A 17,524-nucleotide genomic window follows, 5' to 3' on the forward strand; every position below is an offset into this window, starting at 1 on the left:
TTTAGCCCCTCGGGTCCCAGGTTCTGCTCCACCTGCCAACGACCCAGGTCCATCAGCTCTACGCTTGGAAGTTCTCTAATACAATTTGCTTCATTTAAACTGTCAGCTTTATTTGACTCTATGCTTTTTGTCACATACTGTGCTACTTCTCCACCCACACGACCTACTGTACAAATAACAAGCAGTCCCGTGGCACATTAGCAGAGTCAGGCGGGGGCGGGGGGAAGTACCCAAAAAGTTGCTTGAGCAAAAGTACAGTGCCTTTCACTCTGGGGTCTCTGAGTACAAAAAAGAGGTGGCGTATGTGTATTTGTGTGTGCACACGTGTGTACTTTTACTGAAGTAGTTCTCCAGAGGGCCATCAATGGTCTGTACTTAAGTACATTCACCCCCCCCCCGCCCCCGCCAAAGAAGCTGCACTCAAAAAACTTTTTGGGTACTTTTTCCACCTCTGCACCTGAGACTCACATTTTTTAGGTCATGTGCTTTCATTGGCAAAACCCACTTCCTCGGATGAATAAATGTGTTAGTTGCTAAGGTGCTTGTTAGATAGTGTCTAAGGTTCTGCTTGCTATTTGTGAAGCTACTGACTAACCTGGCTATGCCTTACACTGTCATTCATATGTATTTTGCACCCTGGTATTACCATGATTCATTGATTAGCCTCATTGCACCGAGTTGTCATAATACCTATTATATCAATACCGTCACTGAGTGCCAGGCATGTCATTTACCCCATCTTAGTATTTGTGTACCTGCATCTGCATTTGTGTGTTTTGGCAATATTCAGCTGCTTATGTTACATTTACATTCCCTGTTAACAATGTGAAATGCAAAAATGACATAGTGGGTGTTCAGGTGGCTATTATGAAGATTATGGGTAAAATTTTCAAAACCAGTTGAGTGAAGATAGTGTCTTCCATTTTTAAAAGGCATTTTAAACTTTCTGCCCCAATTTAGACTCCTGAGTGCCTAAGTAATGCTTGAAAAGGGGAGTATCTAAGGTAGTGTTGGTAGCTCAGTGGTTAGCCTAGGACCCACTAAACACAGGGCTGTGAGTTTGGCCCTTGAAGGGGCCATTCAGGGATCTAGGCAAATAAATCTTTAAAAAAAGTCATCAGGGATGGTGATATCTCCATATACCTTTTAAAAACCAAATTTCTTCATCACTGAACCTGAATAACTATTCCTGGCTCTAGAACTTTTCATTTAACTCTTTCGTTAACTAGACGTGACATGGAGAGATGGCTTGTAAGTTGTTTATGACTGTGAGACTATGTAGGTGAGCATGGAGTCTAAATGCAGAGTGTATTGGAATGCCAGCTAGGTTTGTAAAGCAAAACCTGCAAACTAAATTGGCTCAATACTTTTGGTTTCAATAGCATTTGGCTTTAGGGTTTTGGGTTTTTTTGGCGGGGGGGGTCTATAAAGAATTTATTTTAATACCCCATTTTGGCTGTCTCTGAGAAGAACTGCTCACCGTTCTAACATTAGGATTGTTTAATAAATGGGTTGTATTTCAGAACCAGGACTCTTTTGGGTTTCAATCATTTAGGTCTACTCTTTTGTTACAGACAATGGCCTTTCTAACAAACAGTTAAAAGAGAATCTTGATATCAAATAGCATATATGCCAAGATTGAAGTTGATCGGATTTTTTTTTTTTGAGGTGGAATATTTTGCCTTTGCCAAAACATCAGGAAGTCTTTGGTGTTTCAACAGGCTGCTATATTTCCACAGCAAGCAGACACATTACATGAAAAATTTCAGTGGGTCAAAAACGTAATTTTCAGTTGAAAAGCAGTTTTAATGGAAAAAAATTCAGCCGAGCCTTAACAAGTTATACAGCTGGGGGAGAAAACCAACACATCAAATTTTTCTTGTATTTTTTCCAAATTATTATGTGGCAGTAGGAAAAGCAAATGGAGAAAAAAAACGTATCAGTTTTATTATGTGTTCAATGGTGGTGTAACCCTGTTGGGCCACAGCTGTTGAGGGGGGGGGTGGGGCGCGCTCCAGAGTCACACAATGCTCTTCTGTGGGTCTGTCCCATGAAAGCAAAGCTCACCTAATAAATTACTTTGCTAGTCTTTAAAGTGCTACTTGACTGCTTTCTGTTTTGATAGATGTATGGCGATATACATAGAACTGGAAGGGACCTCAAGAGGTTATCAAGTCCAGTGCCCTGGCCTCCCAGCAGGACCAACCACCATCCCTCATAGAATTTTTTTTTAAATCTATTTGCCCCAGACCCCCTAAATAGCCTCCTCAAAAATTAAACTCACAAGCCTGGGTTTATAAGGTAAACCCACTGCTGGATTCCTCAAATCATGGCTGGATTCCTCCTAGCTAAATTAAAAATCCTCAATAAAACTTTTATCCAACCTAACAACCCCAGCACTTCTGTAGTACGTTTCATCCATAGCTCGCAAAGCACTCTCCCAAAGAGACCAGCATCAGTCTCCCCATTTTACAGCTGTGGAAACTGAGGCCACTGACAAAAGGAGTGACTTGCCTAAGCTCACCCAGCAGCAGAGCTGGGAATAGAAGGCAGATCTCCTGAGTCTCAGCCCAGCGTTCCAGCCACTAGGTGACACTGCCTTCTCAGTACTCTCTTGGTTTTAAATTTACAGCATCACCACCTCCAATTTTTCAAAAACTGAGAGTCCGGAATCCCAAAAATCATGAATTCTTTTTAACTCATGGGTTTTCCTTAATGCCGTATGATTATTGAGTCTTTGGGTCACGTTTTTCAAGCTTTTCTCTGCAAGCCTGAGGGCTGAAAAATGGCAACACGGAACTCCATTATTTATCTTAATTGGTATCACCATAGTGCCGAGGAGCTGTAGTCATGGAGCAGGCTGCACCGTGGGTTGGCGCTATATGGACACAGCAGAAAGATGGTCTCTGCCTCATTGGGCAAACCCTGGCATATGATAGTCTTACTGTGACAATAAGTTAAGAACAGGTACATTGCCTGAGCAATTTCATGCAGAATGCTGAAAAAGCAAGATGTTAGAGAGAGTTTTTTTTTGGGTCAGTGAATGCAAAATAAATTAATGCTAAAGGACTTTATTAAAACGCACTGGCTTTGGGGCATGTGTTTCCCATCAGAATGGGATGTAACAGCGGTCCACGGTGAAGCCTGACACATGTTCCATATCACTTTTGTCATGAATGAATGCCTGCAAAGGGTTAACAGAAGACTCTTAGCGGCGGGGGGAGAGGGGTGGGGGTGGGTGGGTGTGTGTCAGGTAAGCTAATGGGAGGAAGAGAAACTTTTTTGAACTGAGGCCAATTGCTGTCTGAGTGGCTGATGCAGAGGAGTGGGAGAGAAATGATGGTTCCTAAGCAGTTGGAATGAATCCAGTAAACCTCCTGGCTATCTCATAATCAGCCATAGATATGTAAGTAGAAGGGACATGTGTAGTTAGACACAATCAGATTATGGTTATTTTTGAAACTGGTGTGGACTTTTTCAGTTGCTCTGCTTGAGGCTTGGATTCTTTCCCCCTCTGCTCTGTAACTTCTAAACTGAATCCCAGGGATGTAATTCTCTGTGCTGCAAGTGGAATGTTTTTGGGATGTTTTTTTTTCCCATTTTTGTGAATAAATTACTTTTTTTTTAAGGCACTGAGCTGATTCCTGTATCCTGAGAAAGGTCTGTGTATATTCATGCTATCGGATAACAGCTCTTTTTTTCCTAAGCTCTCAAGAGCTTGGGGTTTACCCTACAGGGAGACATCCCAAGTGTAACTTCCTGGGTTAAAAGGTTTTTGTTTTTTTTTTTCCCCCCACTTGGTAGTGGCCATGATTACCCACTTAGGCCAGGGAAGCTGTGACCTTGGGGAGTTTATTTAAAGCAGTGCCTTTAAAGGCAACTTTTTTTTTTTTTTTTGGCAGGATCCCACTTTCTGCACTCAGTGTCAGAGTGGGGAGGCAGGCCTGACAACTTGTATCATCGCTTCCTCCTTCACTCCATTGTTTTCCAGTTGAACATGACCGAGACATTTTCTACCAGAAGCCTTACTGGAAAGAATTCCGGTTTGACCTGACCCAGATTCCAACTGGCGAATCCGTAACAGCTGCTGAATTCCGCATTTACAAGCTGCGCAGTTTCACGCGGGATGTCAACAAAACGCTTCACATCAGCATCTATGAGATCCTGAAGGAATATTCCAACAGGTGTGGTGGGCCCGGCCGGTGCCTGTGAGATGGAAACAGAAAAATGGGTCTTTTTGTAGACACCTAGACCCAAATCTTGGGAGCTGACACTGTCATGCTGTCTTTTTGCTTACTGGGGTGGGGCAGTGCTGGGAGCCACTGAGCAAAACTGGAAAGCCTGTATGTAATGCAGACCATTTCAAACCAGAGGGACCACAGCCCCCCCCACCCCCGCCGGGGCCAGGCCTGCTGACAGAGGTGGGGTAAAGTGGGCAATACAGTGCCCAGCAATTCAGAAGGGCCTGGGCCTCTGTGTTGCTACCACGACTACTCCAGTAATGGCAGTGACCTGTGCCCCGGTCCCTTTAAGTGGCTGCTGGAGTCCCTCATGATGCTCTGGGCAATGCTGAGGGCTGTCTGGGGGAGGTAGCACAGCCCACCCCTTCTGCCTGGTGCCTGGCCCCTTCAAGGGGTGTGTAGAGCTGCCACTTCCCCTCACCCTCTCGGTGCTCAGGGGCCCGGCGAGGCTGTTGGCTCCACTGCCCCTGCCCCTCTCGTTCCAGCACCTACGCTCATGCCTATTGTTTCACCGAGTGACAGTAATTGAATAGGTGGTGCCAACAGCTGCTGCAGGCGGGGCAAGGCAGGAGGGATGCCCCAGAAGGGGTGGGGCCAAAAGCAGAAGGGGTGGGGCCAAGGGCAGTTAGTGCAGACTGTGGCACTGCCCCCCCCCCCACGTCCACCCAGAGCGGTGCTGTCACTGCACTTCAAAGGGTCCCAGAGCTCCAGGTACTGTTGAAATGCCGCCCCGTCGGCAGGCCTGGGTAACGAAATACCTGTGCCCTGTGGGCCAAAGGCACATTCAAGCCTTTCCACTTTGGGAAGCGTTCTTTTTTTCAGCTCAAGGTTCAGAAACGATGCGGCTTCTTATGATTAGTGATGGCTACAGCAGTAGCGGCTAGACGCCGTAGCCATGAATCAGGCCGTCTGTGTCCTCAGTGCTGCACAGACACCAGACAGACAGGCGGAACCTGCCCCAGAGAGCAGCCGATCGATGGGTGATGCGTTCTCTACATTCAGTTCCTTTGGCTTGTCTGTTTTTCCCTATTTCCGCAGGGAATCTGAGTTGTTCCTGTTAGACCATCAGGAGCTGCGGGCTGGGGCCGAAGGCTGGTTGGTTTTTGATGTCACAGCGGCCAGTAACCACTGGTTAGTAAACCGAAAATATAACCTGGGCCTGCGACTTTATGTGGAGACAGAGGATGGTAAGGTGAACTCCGGCGCTGGAGGGATTTGCAATGCCTGCTGCTTTTAAAAATCCAGTGTGATGAGATGGCTGCTCCCGGGTCTAAGGAAAATATCCAATACAGCGCTCACCTCCATAGCTTTTTAATGCAGTTCCCAGTGTAGGCTATGCTGCTGGCATAGGTTTCAGGTTATCCTGGCCCCAAGGGATTGTCACCTGTGTTTCACTGGATTCATGCTTCCCAATTTCACCAGGGATAAAATCCACTCCCCTTGTGACCTCAATAGGTGTATGTCGGAGATTGGGTAGGAGAATGCTATTGCTTTTGGGCCTCCTACGCCCGTATTTCCCTCACTCCACATGCTGCTAGGATCAGGCCCTTTTTGATTGTGGTGATGCACCGAACCCTGGAGGGACTGTATCGGCTGTACCTAAAAACTGTCAGGGTGGGTGGATAGATGGACACTGGTTCTAAACAGCAAGGGCCAGAGTCACAGGTGTGCAGCTTGGTGGCTTTAGGGGAACTGTGCCAGCTTCCACTAGCTGAGGCTGGAGCCTTGATTTCCCCCTTCCCCTCCCACAATCAGCCGGAAATGGACTTGCATCATTTTCTTTCTCTCCTAACCCTGGGCAGTGGGTGACTCTAAGGCACGGGGAGGCAAGCCCTCCCCCCAGCTCTGCCCCTTCCATTCTAGGCCCCATCCCTGCTGCCAAGGACTTCCGTGGGAGCCAAGTCCCCTCACTGTAGGGGCAGCCACGCTAGCTGAGCTGCTTGCCCTGAAGTAGTTTTATTGCATTGACAGAACCTTGTTGAACCCTTCTGAAAGAGGGCTCAGGTAAGTTCTTGTCCTTTGAGGCTCATGACCAGTGGTCTGGGCCTTTTTGGATTTAATGTGCAATAGAAATACCATGAAAATGCTCTTCCCAACTGATCAGAAATTTAGGGGGACAGATACTTCCTCAGGGCGCTGATGTATTGGTTGTTAGGCTCATTCAAGAAAGCACATGAGCCCATGCTTAAATTCCACCCAGATGTAATGAAGTCACTAGCCCTTTGGAAATTTCTTCATGCACCATCTTGTCTGAAGCTGGATCCCAACATGTGAGACCCATGTTCTTCACAGACTTGGTCTGGAGTCCTGGGGATGGGGTGGGGTGGGGAGAGTTTCAGCAATACCTAAGTGAGTTAGGAGCCGTATTCCCTGTCAGCTCAGTGCTTGGGCAGCCACCTGGGAGAGATCTGAATGCCGCCCAGCTGATTAGCATGTGTTTCTACTGGTGGTGCACATCCACACATGCCTCTGCGCACATAACAAAATTTATTCTGCACCCGGATGGAAAAAATTAGAGGGCACATTGGTTAGGAGACCAGTTCCAATGTTCAGCTGTGGCTTGGGTGCCACAGACTTTCCCCACGCCTTAGCATCTGACCCAATGTTTGTGTCTGGAAGCCAGCACCTATGCTGCTCTCACGTGCTACACATGCAAAGCAGGAGTGTAACAGGGTGGAATTCACATCCTGCGAGCCCTGGCGGGCTCCCCCAGCACTGAGCCGACGCTGGCCTTGCAGCGCCTCTTGTGGTCCTTTCTGGTTCCATGTCCTCCTGCAGACGCTAGCCTGCCCGGAGGACTGCTCTATGCTTTACTCCTCTGAGGGAAGGGTTGTGGAAAGGAGGGGACTGCAGGGCCCAGTCTATTCAGTTACACAAAGGGAGATATTGCACTGAATGGAGTGCTGCCATTTTGCCTTACCTGCCCTATGGAGAGCAGCCAGGACTGTACCAGTGAAATTCTGGGCCAGAGAAACTTTGAAGAACTCGCAGCTGTTGGCATTTGTCACCTCCTTGGCTTTTCTGCCCCAGTTTTTCTCCCCCCCCCCCCCCCCCAATTGTTGCATCTCTCTTTCAATCCTGGATTAGAATTATTACTCGCTTTTGGCTGGCCTTCATAGCAGAACAATTGATCTCACAGAGCACTTCCTCTGATTGGACAAAGTCTCTAACGTGTTTTGTAGGGAGGCAGGTGGAACGTCCAGCCGTTTGCTCTGGCTTATCCCAAGAAAACCTGGACGCGCTGGGCGCTTGTGTCTCTTGATTAGTTTTATAGCCTAAGTTGCCTATGCAGGGCACAAACTTGTCTTTTCGGCCTATTGTAGGACATAGCGTCGATCCGGGCTTAGCAGGACTGCTGGGTCGGCGTGGGCCACGCTCCAAGCAACCTTTCATGGTGACCTTTTTCCGGGCAAGCCAAAATCCAGTCCGAGTTACTCGAGCGGTCAAGCAGCTGAGGAAGAGGCAGCCCAAGAAAACGAACGATTTACCGCATCCAAACAAACTTCCAGGGATTTTTGGTAAGCGCTTTGGATTGGAACCCCAGCTAGCTGGAGGTAGCACAAAGACTGTATTTACAGTAATGAAAATGATCTTTATCTAAAATACAATTTTCCTCTGTTGCGCTAACCATGATATATTTTGTTAGCCCCTCCCTCCTTCAGGAATTGCTCCGCTGGTTGAAACACATGGCTCTGATGTGTCCTCAAGCCAGTTCCAGATGAACTAGGCTTTGAGAGATTTTTTTTTTTTAAAATAGGGACTGTTATGTGGATTATAAAACCAAACGACAGAGAAATTGTATTGTCCACAGTGGTTTTCTGGAAGAAAAGGGCTTAATTAGACCTTTTTAGGCAGTAGTATATCTGAATAGTGCTTTTCAGTGTGCTCTTAATATTACCGTCAGCTTTACAAACATCCTTAGAGTGGAGGATAGACTGAAAGGCATGCTGGCCAACACAAGATGCTTCTGGTGCATAAGTAGAGATGGTGAATAGGAATCTAAAGAGATTTGTGATTTGGGGCCCATTCCTGAATGATGAGTGTGGCTGAAGTGCTTATTCTTGATCTAACTGATACATCTAGAACCAGTCTGAAGCCTTTTGGTGACCCAAAAAATCTAGGACAACATTTTCTGGTCCCATTCCTCAAGGGCTACTTATGTAAATGTTTTCAGGGCTGGTAGCTTCTGTGCAAGCATCTAGCTTTGAAAAAGCAGGACTTCAGGCAGGGGAGGTGGGAAGGGAGGCAATTTTGGAACTCAGCTAGGTAGCCAGCTCAGATTATCTCAAGATACCCTCCTGCACACACACACACCCCTGTTTTGGAGCAGCAGAAGAAGTTTAAAAAGTCTTCTCACTAAACAGTTGGGCTTCACTGTCAGGCATAGCCAGAGTAACCAAAGGACGTTGTGAGATCCCGGAGGATTTTGAAGTTTGAAGTTTTCCATGCTCTTGGTTGTTGCCCGAGAGTTGGTGAACCCAGCTAGCTAGGCAGGCAGAACCAGGGTCCTAATAAGGAGTTCTGGGCTGCAGGAGCAGCCCACTGTAGTCCAAGCAATCCATTGGTGCTGTCTCTAGTAATCCCCAGCCTGGATTATTTAATCCACATTGAGGGGAGTCTGGGTGCGGTGAGCCTGGAAGTAGCATCGGCACTTGGGCCTTTGAATCAGAGGGTCTTGATGGGTTCAGGGGTTGCAGAAACAGCTCCTGTCATCTGCTGTGGCCAAGACCAAGGATATGGCTCATCCGAGGGATTTTAATTGTTACTGTGTTTTTTTCTTGGACCAGCCTCTCTCACACTGGTGCTAGCAGACATTCAGATAAAATATGGTAATTATTGTTTTATTGTCTTTGTTATTGTGAGTGACAGGTATTTCCTCATCCCTCCCTCCTTTTTTTTTCTCCTAGATGACATTCATGTCTCTGAAGGCAGACAGGTTTGCAGGAGGCACGAACTCTATGTCAGCTTTCAGGATCTTGGCTGGCTGGTAATTCCAAACACCTCCCCAACCCTGGTTCCTTCAGACAGAAATTCATACTCAGCAAAATTCACTAGGAACGATGTGAAAGTCACCCATCCCTGGGGCTCACCTCCACGCCTTCATGAACATAAGGCAATTTAGAGCATGTGAAGTCTGCCTCGCTTTGATCTGACCTGGGAGATTTCACAGGAACTGGCTTTAACATCATTGGTGTTACTAAGCAAAACATGAATGGATAGAACCTGAAACCCATCCACGACCCTCAAAGGGGGAACTCACCAGTCAATACAAAAATCAAAATAAACCATAACTGTTGACATTTCCCCTACCCGCCACCTCCCTGTCTGAATAGCCTGTTTGTTTCTGCCTGTGTAGGAGAACTGAAGCAATAACAGTGAAAATCGGTGTAAATCACTAATAAGTGAAAACTCTTTCCTTTTGCAGGATTGGGTGATTGCTCCACAAGGATATTCTGCCTTTTACTGCGAAGGAGAATGTGCCTTTCCTTTGGATTCCTGCATGAATGCAACCAATCACGCCATCCTGCAATCACTAGTCAGTAGTTTATTTATGTGTTTTGCCATTAATCGCTTGCAGGAGTCCCAGCTCTGCACAGAACATTCAGAATCGCTGTCAGACTCTTGCTGGTATACAAATCTGATCACAGAGCGGTGGGGAGGGATTAAAGTGCAGTCCCAGGGCTGGTACACTTGCCCAATAAGCACCTTTTCCTGACCCTGAGATGTTATATTTATTTATTAAAAAATAGTACAGGCCATACAGTTCAGCTTTGGATCTGAACATGCTACAAATTTGAGGGCATTCAAATTCACATACCTAGTTCAGAGCCGTCTAAAAAAAAAAGTTTGTGTCATTAGAGAGGTTGGTGTGATGCAATTATTTTAATCTGGTCAGGATTTGCCTAGAAGGGCAGACCAAAGAATCAGGAGAAATAATGGCCAGATTGGCCAGCTTTACGATTCACCCAAAATGCTTTTCATTACAATTCCATTTTTCACACGCTTTTTCAACCAAATCATCTCCCAGCGTTAAAAGTTTCCAACTGTGGTGAAAATGACTGGAACATATTCTAATTCCTCTTGGACCCCATGGTTTACTAGTAGGTTAACTTCTAAAACCGTGGAACTAGTTTTCTGGGAGCTGTGTTGCCTTTGAAAAAAGTTTGATTTGGCATCTTGGCCTTTAGGACGCCTTAAAAAATGCTGTCAAGTATTGGAGGGGTAGCCGTGTTAGTCTGGATCTGTAACAGCAATGAAGGGTCCTGTGGCACCTTATAGACTAACAGAAAAGTTTTGAGCATGAGCTTTCGTGAGCACAGACTCACTTCATCAGATGCTGGTCTTGGAAATCTGCAGGGCCGGGTATAAATAAGCCAGAGTAAGGGTGGGGATAACAAGGTTAGCTCAGTCAGCAAGGGTGAGGCTTACTACCAGCAGTCGATCTGGAGGTGTGAACACCAAGGGAGGGGAAGCTGCTTTTGTATTTAGCCAGCCATTCACAGTCTTCATTTAAGCCTGAGCTGAGGGCGTCGAATTTGCAGATGAATTGTAGCTCAGAAATTTCTCTTTGGAGTCTGGTCCTGAAATTTCTTTGCTGTAGGATAGTCTGCTACTGTGTGGCCTGGGAGATTGAAGTGCTCTCCTACGGGTTTTTGTATATTGCCATTTCTGATATCTGATTTGTGTGCGTTTAGTCTTGTACGTAGAGACTGTCCAGTTTGTCCGATGTATATAGCAGAGGGGCATTGCTGGCACACGATGGCATAAATTATATTGGTAGATGTGCAGCTGAATGAACCCACAATGGTGTGGCTGATCTGGTTAGGTCCTGTAATGGTGTTGCTGGTGTAGATATGTAGGCAGAGCTGGCAACGAGGTTTGTTGCATGGATGGGTCCCTGAGTTAGAGTGACTGTGGTGCAGTGTATAGTTGCTGGTTAGGATTTGCTTCAGGTTGGCAGGTTGTCTGTGGGCAAGGACTGGTCTGCCTCCCAAGGCCTGTGAAAGTGGAGGATCATTGTCCAGGATGGGTTGTAAATCCCTGATGATGCGCTGTAGAGGTTTTAGCTGAGGACTGTAGGTGATGGCTAGTGGTGTTCTGTTGGTTTCTCTCTTGGGCTTGTAAGAGGCTTCATGGCACATGTCTGGCTCTGTTGATCTGTTTTTTCACTTCCTCAGGTGGGTACTGCAGTTTCAAGAATTAAAAAATGCTGTTTGACACATATGTCCAGTAGGAGATAACCCTCTTGCTTCTGTGAACCTATGAAAGTACACATCTCTTCCTAGATGAAAAGGCACCATGGGGGCATAATAAAAAAACTTTAGAGACATCTAATGCATCTCAAAAACACTTAGTTGTCAGTAAATTCCCAGCAGAAAGGTTTTCTAATGCAACATTTTTCCAAACATGCTACACATTGCTGCCCTGTTATATACGGCAGTATTCGTAAGCCCCACTCATGATCAGGCTACACTACAAAGACCCAGGGAAGACCTCAGTGACGTGAAAGGCAATTTTGCAAGTGTTTTCAGTGGGGCCAGGATTTCATTTGTGTTCCTAATCCCAAAGCGTTTACGACAGATCCTCCTGTTAGGAATATCCTTATACTTTGTCTTTTCAGGTAAGGCTATGTCTGCACAACCCCAGAAGATCAACCCACTCAGGGTCGATCTTCCAGGGTTCGATTTTGTGTGTCTAGAGTGGATGCATGAAATCAACCTCGGGGCGGGGGGTTGTCACAATTGACCCCTGTACTGCTCACAAGATGCTCCCGTTGCCCTTCACCTGTATAGACAGACAAGTTAGCCAAGTGCAGATATATCGATTTTAGTTACGCAATTGGCAAATTGCTGATCAGTGGTCAACTTTCTGTGTCTAGTGTATACATAGCCTAAGTCTTCCCAAATCACCACCATGCCAGAACCACTATGGCTGTGGCCACACTACCCCTCCTTTCGGAGGGGCTATGGTAATGTGGCACTTTGGGATATGCTAATGAGGCACTGCCATGAATATGTAGTGCCTCATTAGCATAAAGGCAGCCACATGCACCATGAAACTGCCGGTTTTGCAATGCAGCCGCCTGTGTAGCTAGGGCCTTTCGAAACAGCCCCCTGATTTCAAAAGTCCCTTCATGCCAGAAACCAGAGGAAAATAAAGGGCTTTCAAACTCAGGGGGTCATTTTGAACAGCCCCCGGCTACATGGGCGGCTGCATTTCAAAACCAGCAGTTTCGAAGCACTCGCCATTATGCTAATGAGGTGTTGCGTATTCATAGCAACACCTCATTAGCATACCCCGAAGTACCACATGAGCATAGCCCCTCTGAAAGGAGGGGCTAATGTGGCCACAGCCTATAGGTCTAGCAAACCCCGCCAGTGCATGAAATGTATCAGCTCCATTGCTCCTCAGGACCAGCCCTTCAGGGAGCTGATGTGCATAAGCATTCAGTTGCGAGGGGCAAAAGGAAAAGGAAGTAAAAAGCTCAAAGGCCGGAGTCTCAAAGGCATTCAGGTTCCAAACGCCCCGCAGTTGCTGTGCGAAACACGCAGCTTCTGTAACTGGAGAGTCTGAACTGCCCTGAAATAAAGTAACTGCACCAATTTGGCAGGTCTGTAGAGTGGAAAGGGGTGCATGTGTAATGACTTACAAGCTTCTAGCCTTACAGTATACGGGCAGTTACTGGAAGCCTTCGTTGTCATTCGGGAAATGAGTCAAGGCAGTGTCGCTTTCAGAAAGGAGATGAGGTTGTGTACTTAGTTCTTTCTGCACAACATTAGCTTCCAGTTTGGCTACCGAATAGCCAAACGGGAGGACGTCCATTCCACTTAGTCCTAGAAGCTGATCTAAAAAAAACATTTCACTCCCGGGTAACCAAAACAAAAAAGCTTTAAAGCCTCATTCTCTTACCTGTGCCTTTCCTAACTGAGGTTAGTCTATTTCGTGACAAGGGCGCCGCACAGAAATCTCAGTTGAACGGGCGGGTTACCCTGCAGGAGAGGAGCCACGAGAATGAGGCCAATGTAAACTGCAGCGAGCGCTGCCAAAATTTTAGAATAAATATTTTGATGAACGCTCGAAAATAATCCCCCCATTCAATCCCAGGCTTTTTACAGGTAAGAGCTACTCTCTTTGAAGCCTTTTCTTTTCACTAAGCTGAAAAAAACCACGTTTCCCTTGAGTGAGCGAGCGTCTCCCTGCTACAAGTCCCTTACCCCGCCCAAAGCCATTTGTCAAAAATGAACCGTCTCACAATAGCTTGTTTGCCGCTCCAGGTCCATCTGATGAAGCCTGAGGCTGTTCCCAAGGCCTGTTGTGCTCCCACCAAGCTCAGTGCAACCTCCGTTCTCTATTATGACAACAACAACAACGTGATCCTCAAAAAGCATCGCAACATGGTGGTGAAATCATGCGGCTGCCACTGAGGCCCCCGAGGAAATGCGACTGCTTGTGTCATGGCATGAAAAAAGAACTATTTGAACGGGGGGGGGGGGGACCTGCCTCCCAGCGAGCTGTTGCCAAAGTCCATAAGCGTCAAACACCTAGTTTTAGATACTACAAAACTTATTATCCTGCTATATAATTCTTGAGCCTAGAGAGAGCAAATGCAGGGGGGGCGGGGGCGGCTACTGGGCAGTGTGGCTCTGGCTACTGGGTTTTGTTATAGAACTGGCTTCTGGATTATTCATTATTATCGGATGAAGTTTAGACTGCACAAGGTGCTAGGCCAAGGCAACAACAAGCAGTCCTGTGCCACCTAGAGATTAACCAGTTTATTAGGTCATGCGCTTTCGTGCGTAAAACCCACTTCAGAAGATGAGCTGGAGTGGAACTTACAGAAGCCAGGGTATACACAGCTGTTTTTGAAGTTACAGGCTAACGCGGCTACCCTGCTGAGGCTTTAGGCCAAGGAAAGCAGGACTTGAGTGGCCTCTAAGTCAATCATTAGTTGCTCACTTATGACCAGGTTTTTAACAAGTACAGTAAACTCTTGCATATCCAGCAGGCCCAGGACTGGGAGGTTGCTGGATAGTCATATATTCTGGATAACAGTGACGTATACTTAGCAATGCATAACCCTAAAGAAAAATCAAGATTAGCTCTTATGAAACAAACAATGTGCATAGAGTACTTTCTTTACCAACAACAGTCATCTTGTACACTGCAAATGCCTACCCTATTTATTTGTATTTACTTTCACTACACTGTACTTATGGAAAACAGAGCTAAAATTGACATGGTTAAAATGCCAGTTATTTGCACATTCTGGCTAATAGACTGTTGGATATGGAAGAGCTTATTGTATGATGAGGCTGTGAATGAAAAATGCTGGCAGCCCATTAAATAGCTGGCTAACTAATCCATCACCTCACGATTTCAAGTTGTTAAAAAGTCAGCCCATTGGAAACAAATTTTGAGCTAAGCCACAGTTATAAAATAAGCCCCTGGTCTGGAAAGTAAGCGCTTACTGTTTATTTTTTAGTAAATGTCATGATCTAGCAGCATTTATACTATGGCTCACCTGGCGATGCAAGAGTCTGCTATGGTTGGGCCTAGTAATTATTTGCTTGGGGGCGGGGGGTATTGGCGGGGGGCAAAGGAAGAAAGATGTAGGGAAAGGCGCCCTCTAATGTTGCCTCGTCCTATGGGTAAGTCACTGGACTGTGACTCGGACGACCGTGTTCAAGTGCTCAGGGCTGTTGCTGTGCCTCAATTTCCCCAGCTGTAAAAATGAGGGCTAAGGATCCTCCCCTTTTTTCATGTAAAGTGCTTTGAGCTCCACTGATGAACTGAACTACCTAGGAATTATTTCCCTTCCTGCAGGGGAACAGCTACGTTGGTGGCCTCAGTTTGGGGTGGTGTGAAGCTTAAATCAGTGTTGTGCAAAGTGGTGGTGGGGGGGCAAGAGGGTCATGGGGAGGAGGGCTGAAGAAACTGGGACCCTGCAGATCCACCATGACCCACTGTCTTGTGGGGGCAGGAGCAGGGTTAAAAAAAAAAAATAGTCCTCCCTAATTGCAAACATGACCAACCCAGCCAGCAGCCGCTGCTGTCTGGCTGCTCAGCTCTGAGGACTGAGCCACTGCCAGCAGCAATGGTGCTTGGGTGCGACCAATTCTGTGATGGGGAAGGGAGGTGTGTGGCTGGAATAGCATGTGCCCCATTGGCTCCAACTGTACCAGCTTCACTAACAAGGTGCAACTTGCGCGCAGAGCCAAGCCCCTGGAACAATGCAAAAGCCACAGCGCGTGCCTTGGTGGGGACCATACAGCAGCAAGGGGGGGCCAGCAATGTCTACAGGTCACCCCCATCCTGAGCCATGCCCCCCCCCCCCAGCTGCCTCCTCTCCCATCCCATACACACACCTCTCCCATACTGGGGCACCAGAGGCTTCGCACTTAACAGCTCCTCCCCTGCCCTGCTGGAGCAAGCAAATAGCCTGAGTCACACCCCCAGCCCTGCGCCTCCCTCTCTCGCCCAGAGCTGGGGATGCCACAAACAGGTTGTGCACGGGGGTGGGGGGGCGGTGTCGCAGGCCAGCAGTGCAACTCCAGTGGGCTGCAGGTGGCCCACCACTGGTATAGCCAGACTCCTGCCAGAGGAGGTTCTCGCCCCTGTGCCAGGCTCTGTGGGGCAGAGGGGGACATATAGCTCCCCAAAAGCCTAGCTTCCAGTGGTGGAAGAGTGATCCTGCCTAGGCATGGCTCGGCTCGGCTCAGCCCCCAGGGTCAGGAGCAGTGCGGCTGTCCACTGGGCAGCCCTTCAGGCTGCTGTAACTAATCCCACGTCAGCCCTTGGAGCTTTGGGCGTGAGGCTCATTGGCCTCCCGCACGCTCTTCAAGCTGATGTGCTACAACAGCGTGGGCAGTGGCAGGTTCCCCCCAGCCTCAGCCCACACCTGCCCTGAGTGGCTGGGTAGAGAGGGGCTGGCCAGCCTGGGTGAGTGTGGCTACGCGACCATTTTGCATGCACAGGCTTGCAGGGTGCCTGCAGCTGAGCTGGGCTAATCCAGCTCCCTGCACAGCTGTAGGGTTAGCCAGGCTCCCAGCCCTGCGGCAGCTACGGATTGTCCCACTCTAGCTGGCAGCAACCTAACAGTGACGTCAAGCGCTCAAGGTTGAGTGTTTTAGGTCATCTCTGGTAGAGAACGTTAACAGGCCGTGTGTGACTGCAGCACCGGGAGCCACCCATACCAGCCTTACTTTAACTTTCTTAGCATGGTGTATGAAGGTGCACTCCTTACCTTGTGCTCCCAACAGAGGAGAGACATTGGGTCCCTGGTAGCCAGCGTGTGCTGCTCTGCCTTCATGGCTGTTGGCGTCTGGCTGAAGGTCCCATAGGTCTGCCTACCTTTGCTACAGTCCCACCTTTACTGGCCAGGTAGCCATCTTCTGAGAAGGGTAGCACTGATCTTCCCCCTAGAAATCATGCATGGAGAAAACATATTCCCCCTAAGAAACCCCCACTCTGGCCCCTGTGGCTGGGAAAGCAGAGGCACGGAGCAGGAAAATCAAGCCTCACTCAGCAGCTCTCCTTGCTCTGCAAATTGACTGTGCCGATCTTCTGGCGGGAGGTGGGACAGGTAATAGCCTTTATTGGTCCTCGTTCTATTGGCGCCAGACAGGCCGTCAGGCTATGTGGTCCTCAGGTCCACATGTCACAGCTCCAAGGTCAGACAGCTTGCTTAGGTAGAGTCGTCAGCACATAGCCTATGGGATCCTGCTGCAGCATGTACCCCGGAGCCAGTGCTTTCTGGTCACCCTCCCCACTACTTCAAAGAAGCCTTCTTCAGTGTAGCTGGGAAAAGGCCCTGGCCAATGCTGAGCACTCACCACCCTCCATGAAATCACTGTATTGCCAATTGTCCTGCTTGTTAGTGCAAGATTCAGGCTAACTGGGCTGTTGCTTAAAGCTCCAGTTCCTAGAATCATGGGATTAGCTCAGGATCTCAACTCTTGGTTAAAAGCACAGGTTGAACCTCTCTTGTCCAGCACTCTCATCTGGCTAACTCCATAATCTGGCATGATTTTAGTTAGCCAGATGACCAGGCCCCGAGGGTGCCGGACGAGAGACATTCAACCTGTACCTGGAGTTCAGGGCAGAGCCAGCTGTGCAGGCATTCTGCTGTGAGGCCATTCACCATTAGCAGCTCCACTCGAGGGGTTGGTGCGTAGGTGGCTATTACTTCAGTAACAATTTTTAATCATCTAAATGCTTGCTGCCAGAACGCTCCCTGGTTCCTCCTCCTTCCTCTTTAAGGTGCTCTGTCTTAGCTCTCTGCC

The 17,524-nt window shown here is 47.9% G+C and overlaps 1 protein-coding gene across 1 annotated transcript in view; it reads left to right on the forward strand.

Moving 5' to 3' along the window:
- LOC142001345 (bone morphogenetic protein 8A-like) overlaps positions 1-13,693 on the forward strand; it is a 35,040-nt gene extending 21,347 nt beyond the window's left edge. Inside the window, exons 2-7 of the mRNA XM_074976462.1 lie at positions 3,992-4,184; positions 5,280-5,428; positions 7,565-7,759; positions 9,149-9,228; positions 9,667-9,777; positions 13,517-13,693. Coding sequence (XP_074832563.1) covers positions 3,992-4,184; positions 5,280-5,428; positions 7,565-7,759; positions 9,149-9,228; positions 9,667-9,777; positions 13,517-13,666 — 878 coding nt within the window. The 3' untranslated portion in view covers positions 13,667-13,693. The remainder of the gene's footprint in view (positions 1-3,991; positions 4,185-5,279; positions 5,429-7,564; positions 7,760-9,148; positions 9,229-9,666; positions 9,778-13,516) is intronic.
- Positions 13,694-17,524: the final 3,831 nt, after the last annotated feature.

Source organism: Carettochelys insculpta, chromosome 24 (assembly GCF_033958435.1).
Source record: "Carettochelys insculpta isolate YL-2023 chromosome 24, ASM3395843v1, whole genome shotgun sequence".
NCBI lineage: Eukaryota > Metazoa > Chordata > Testudines > Carettochelyidae > Carettochelys > Carettochelys insculpta.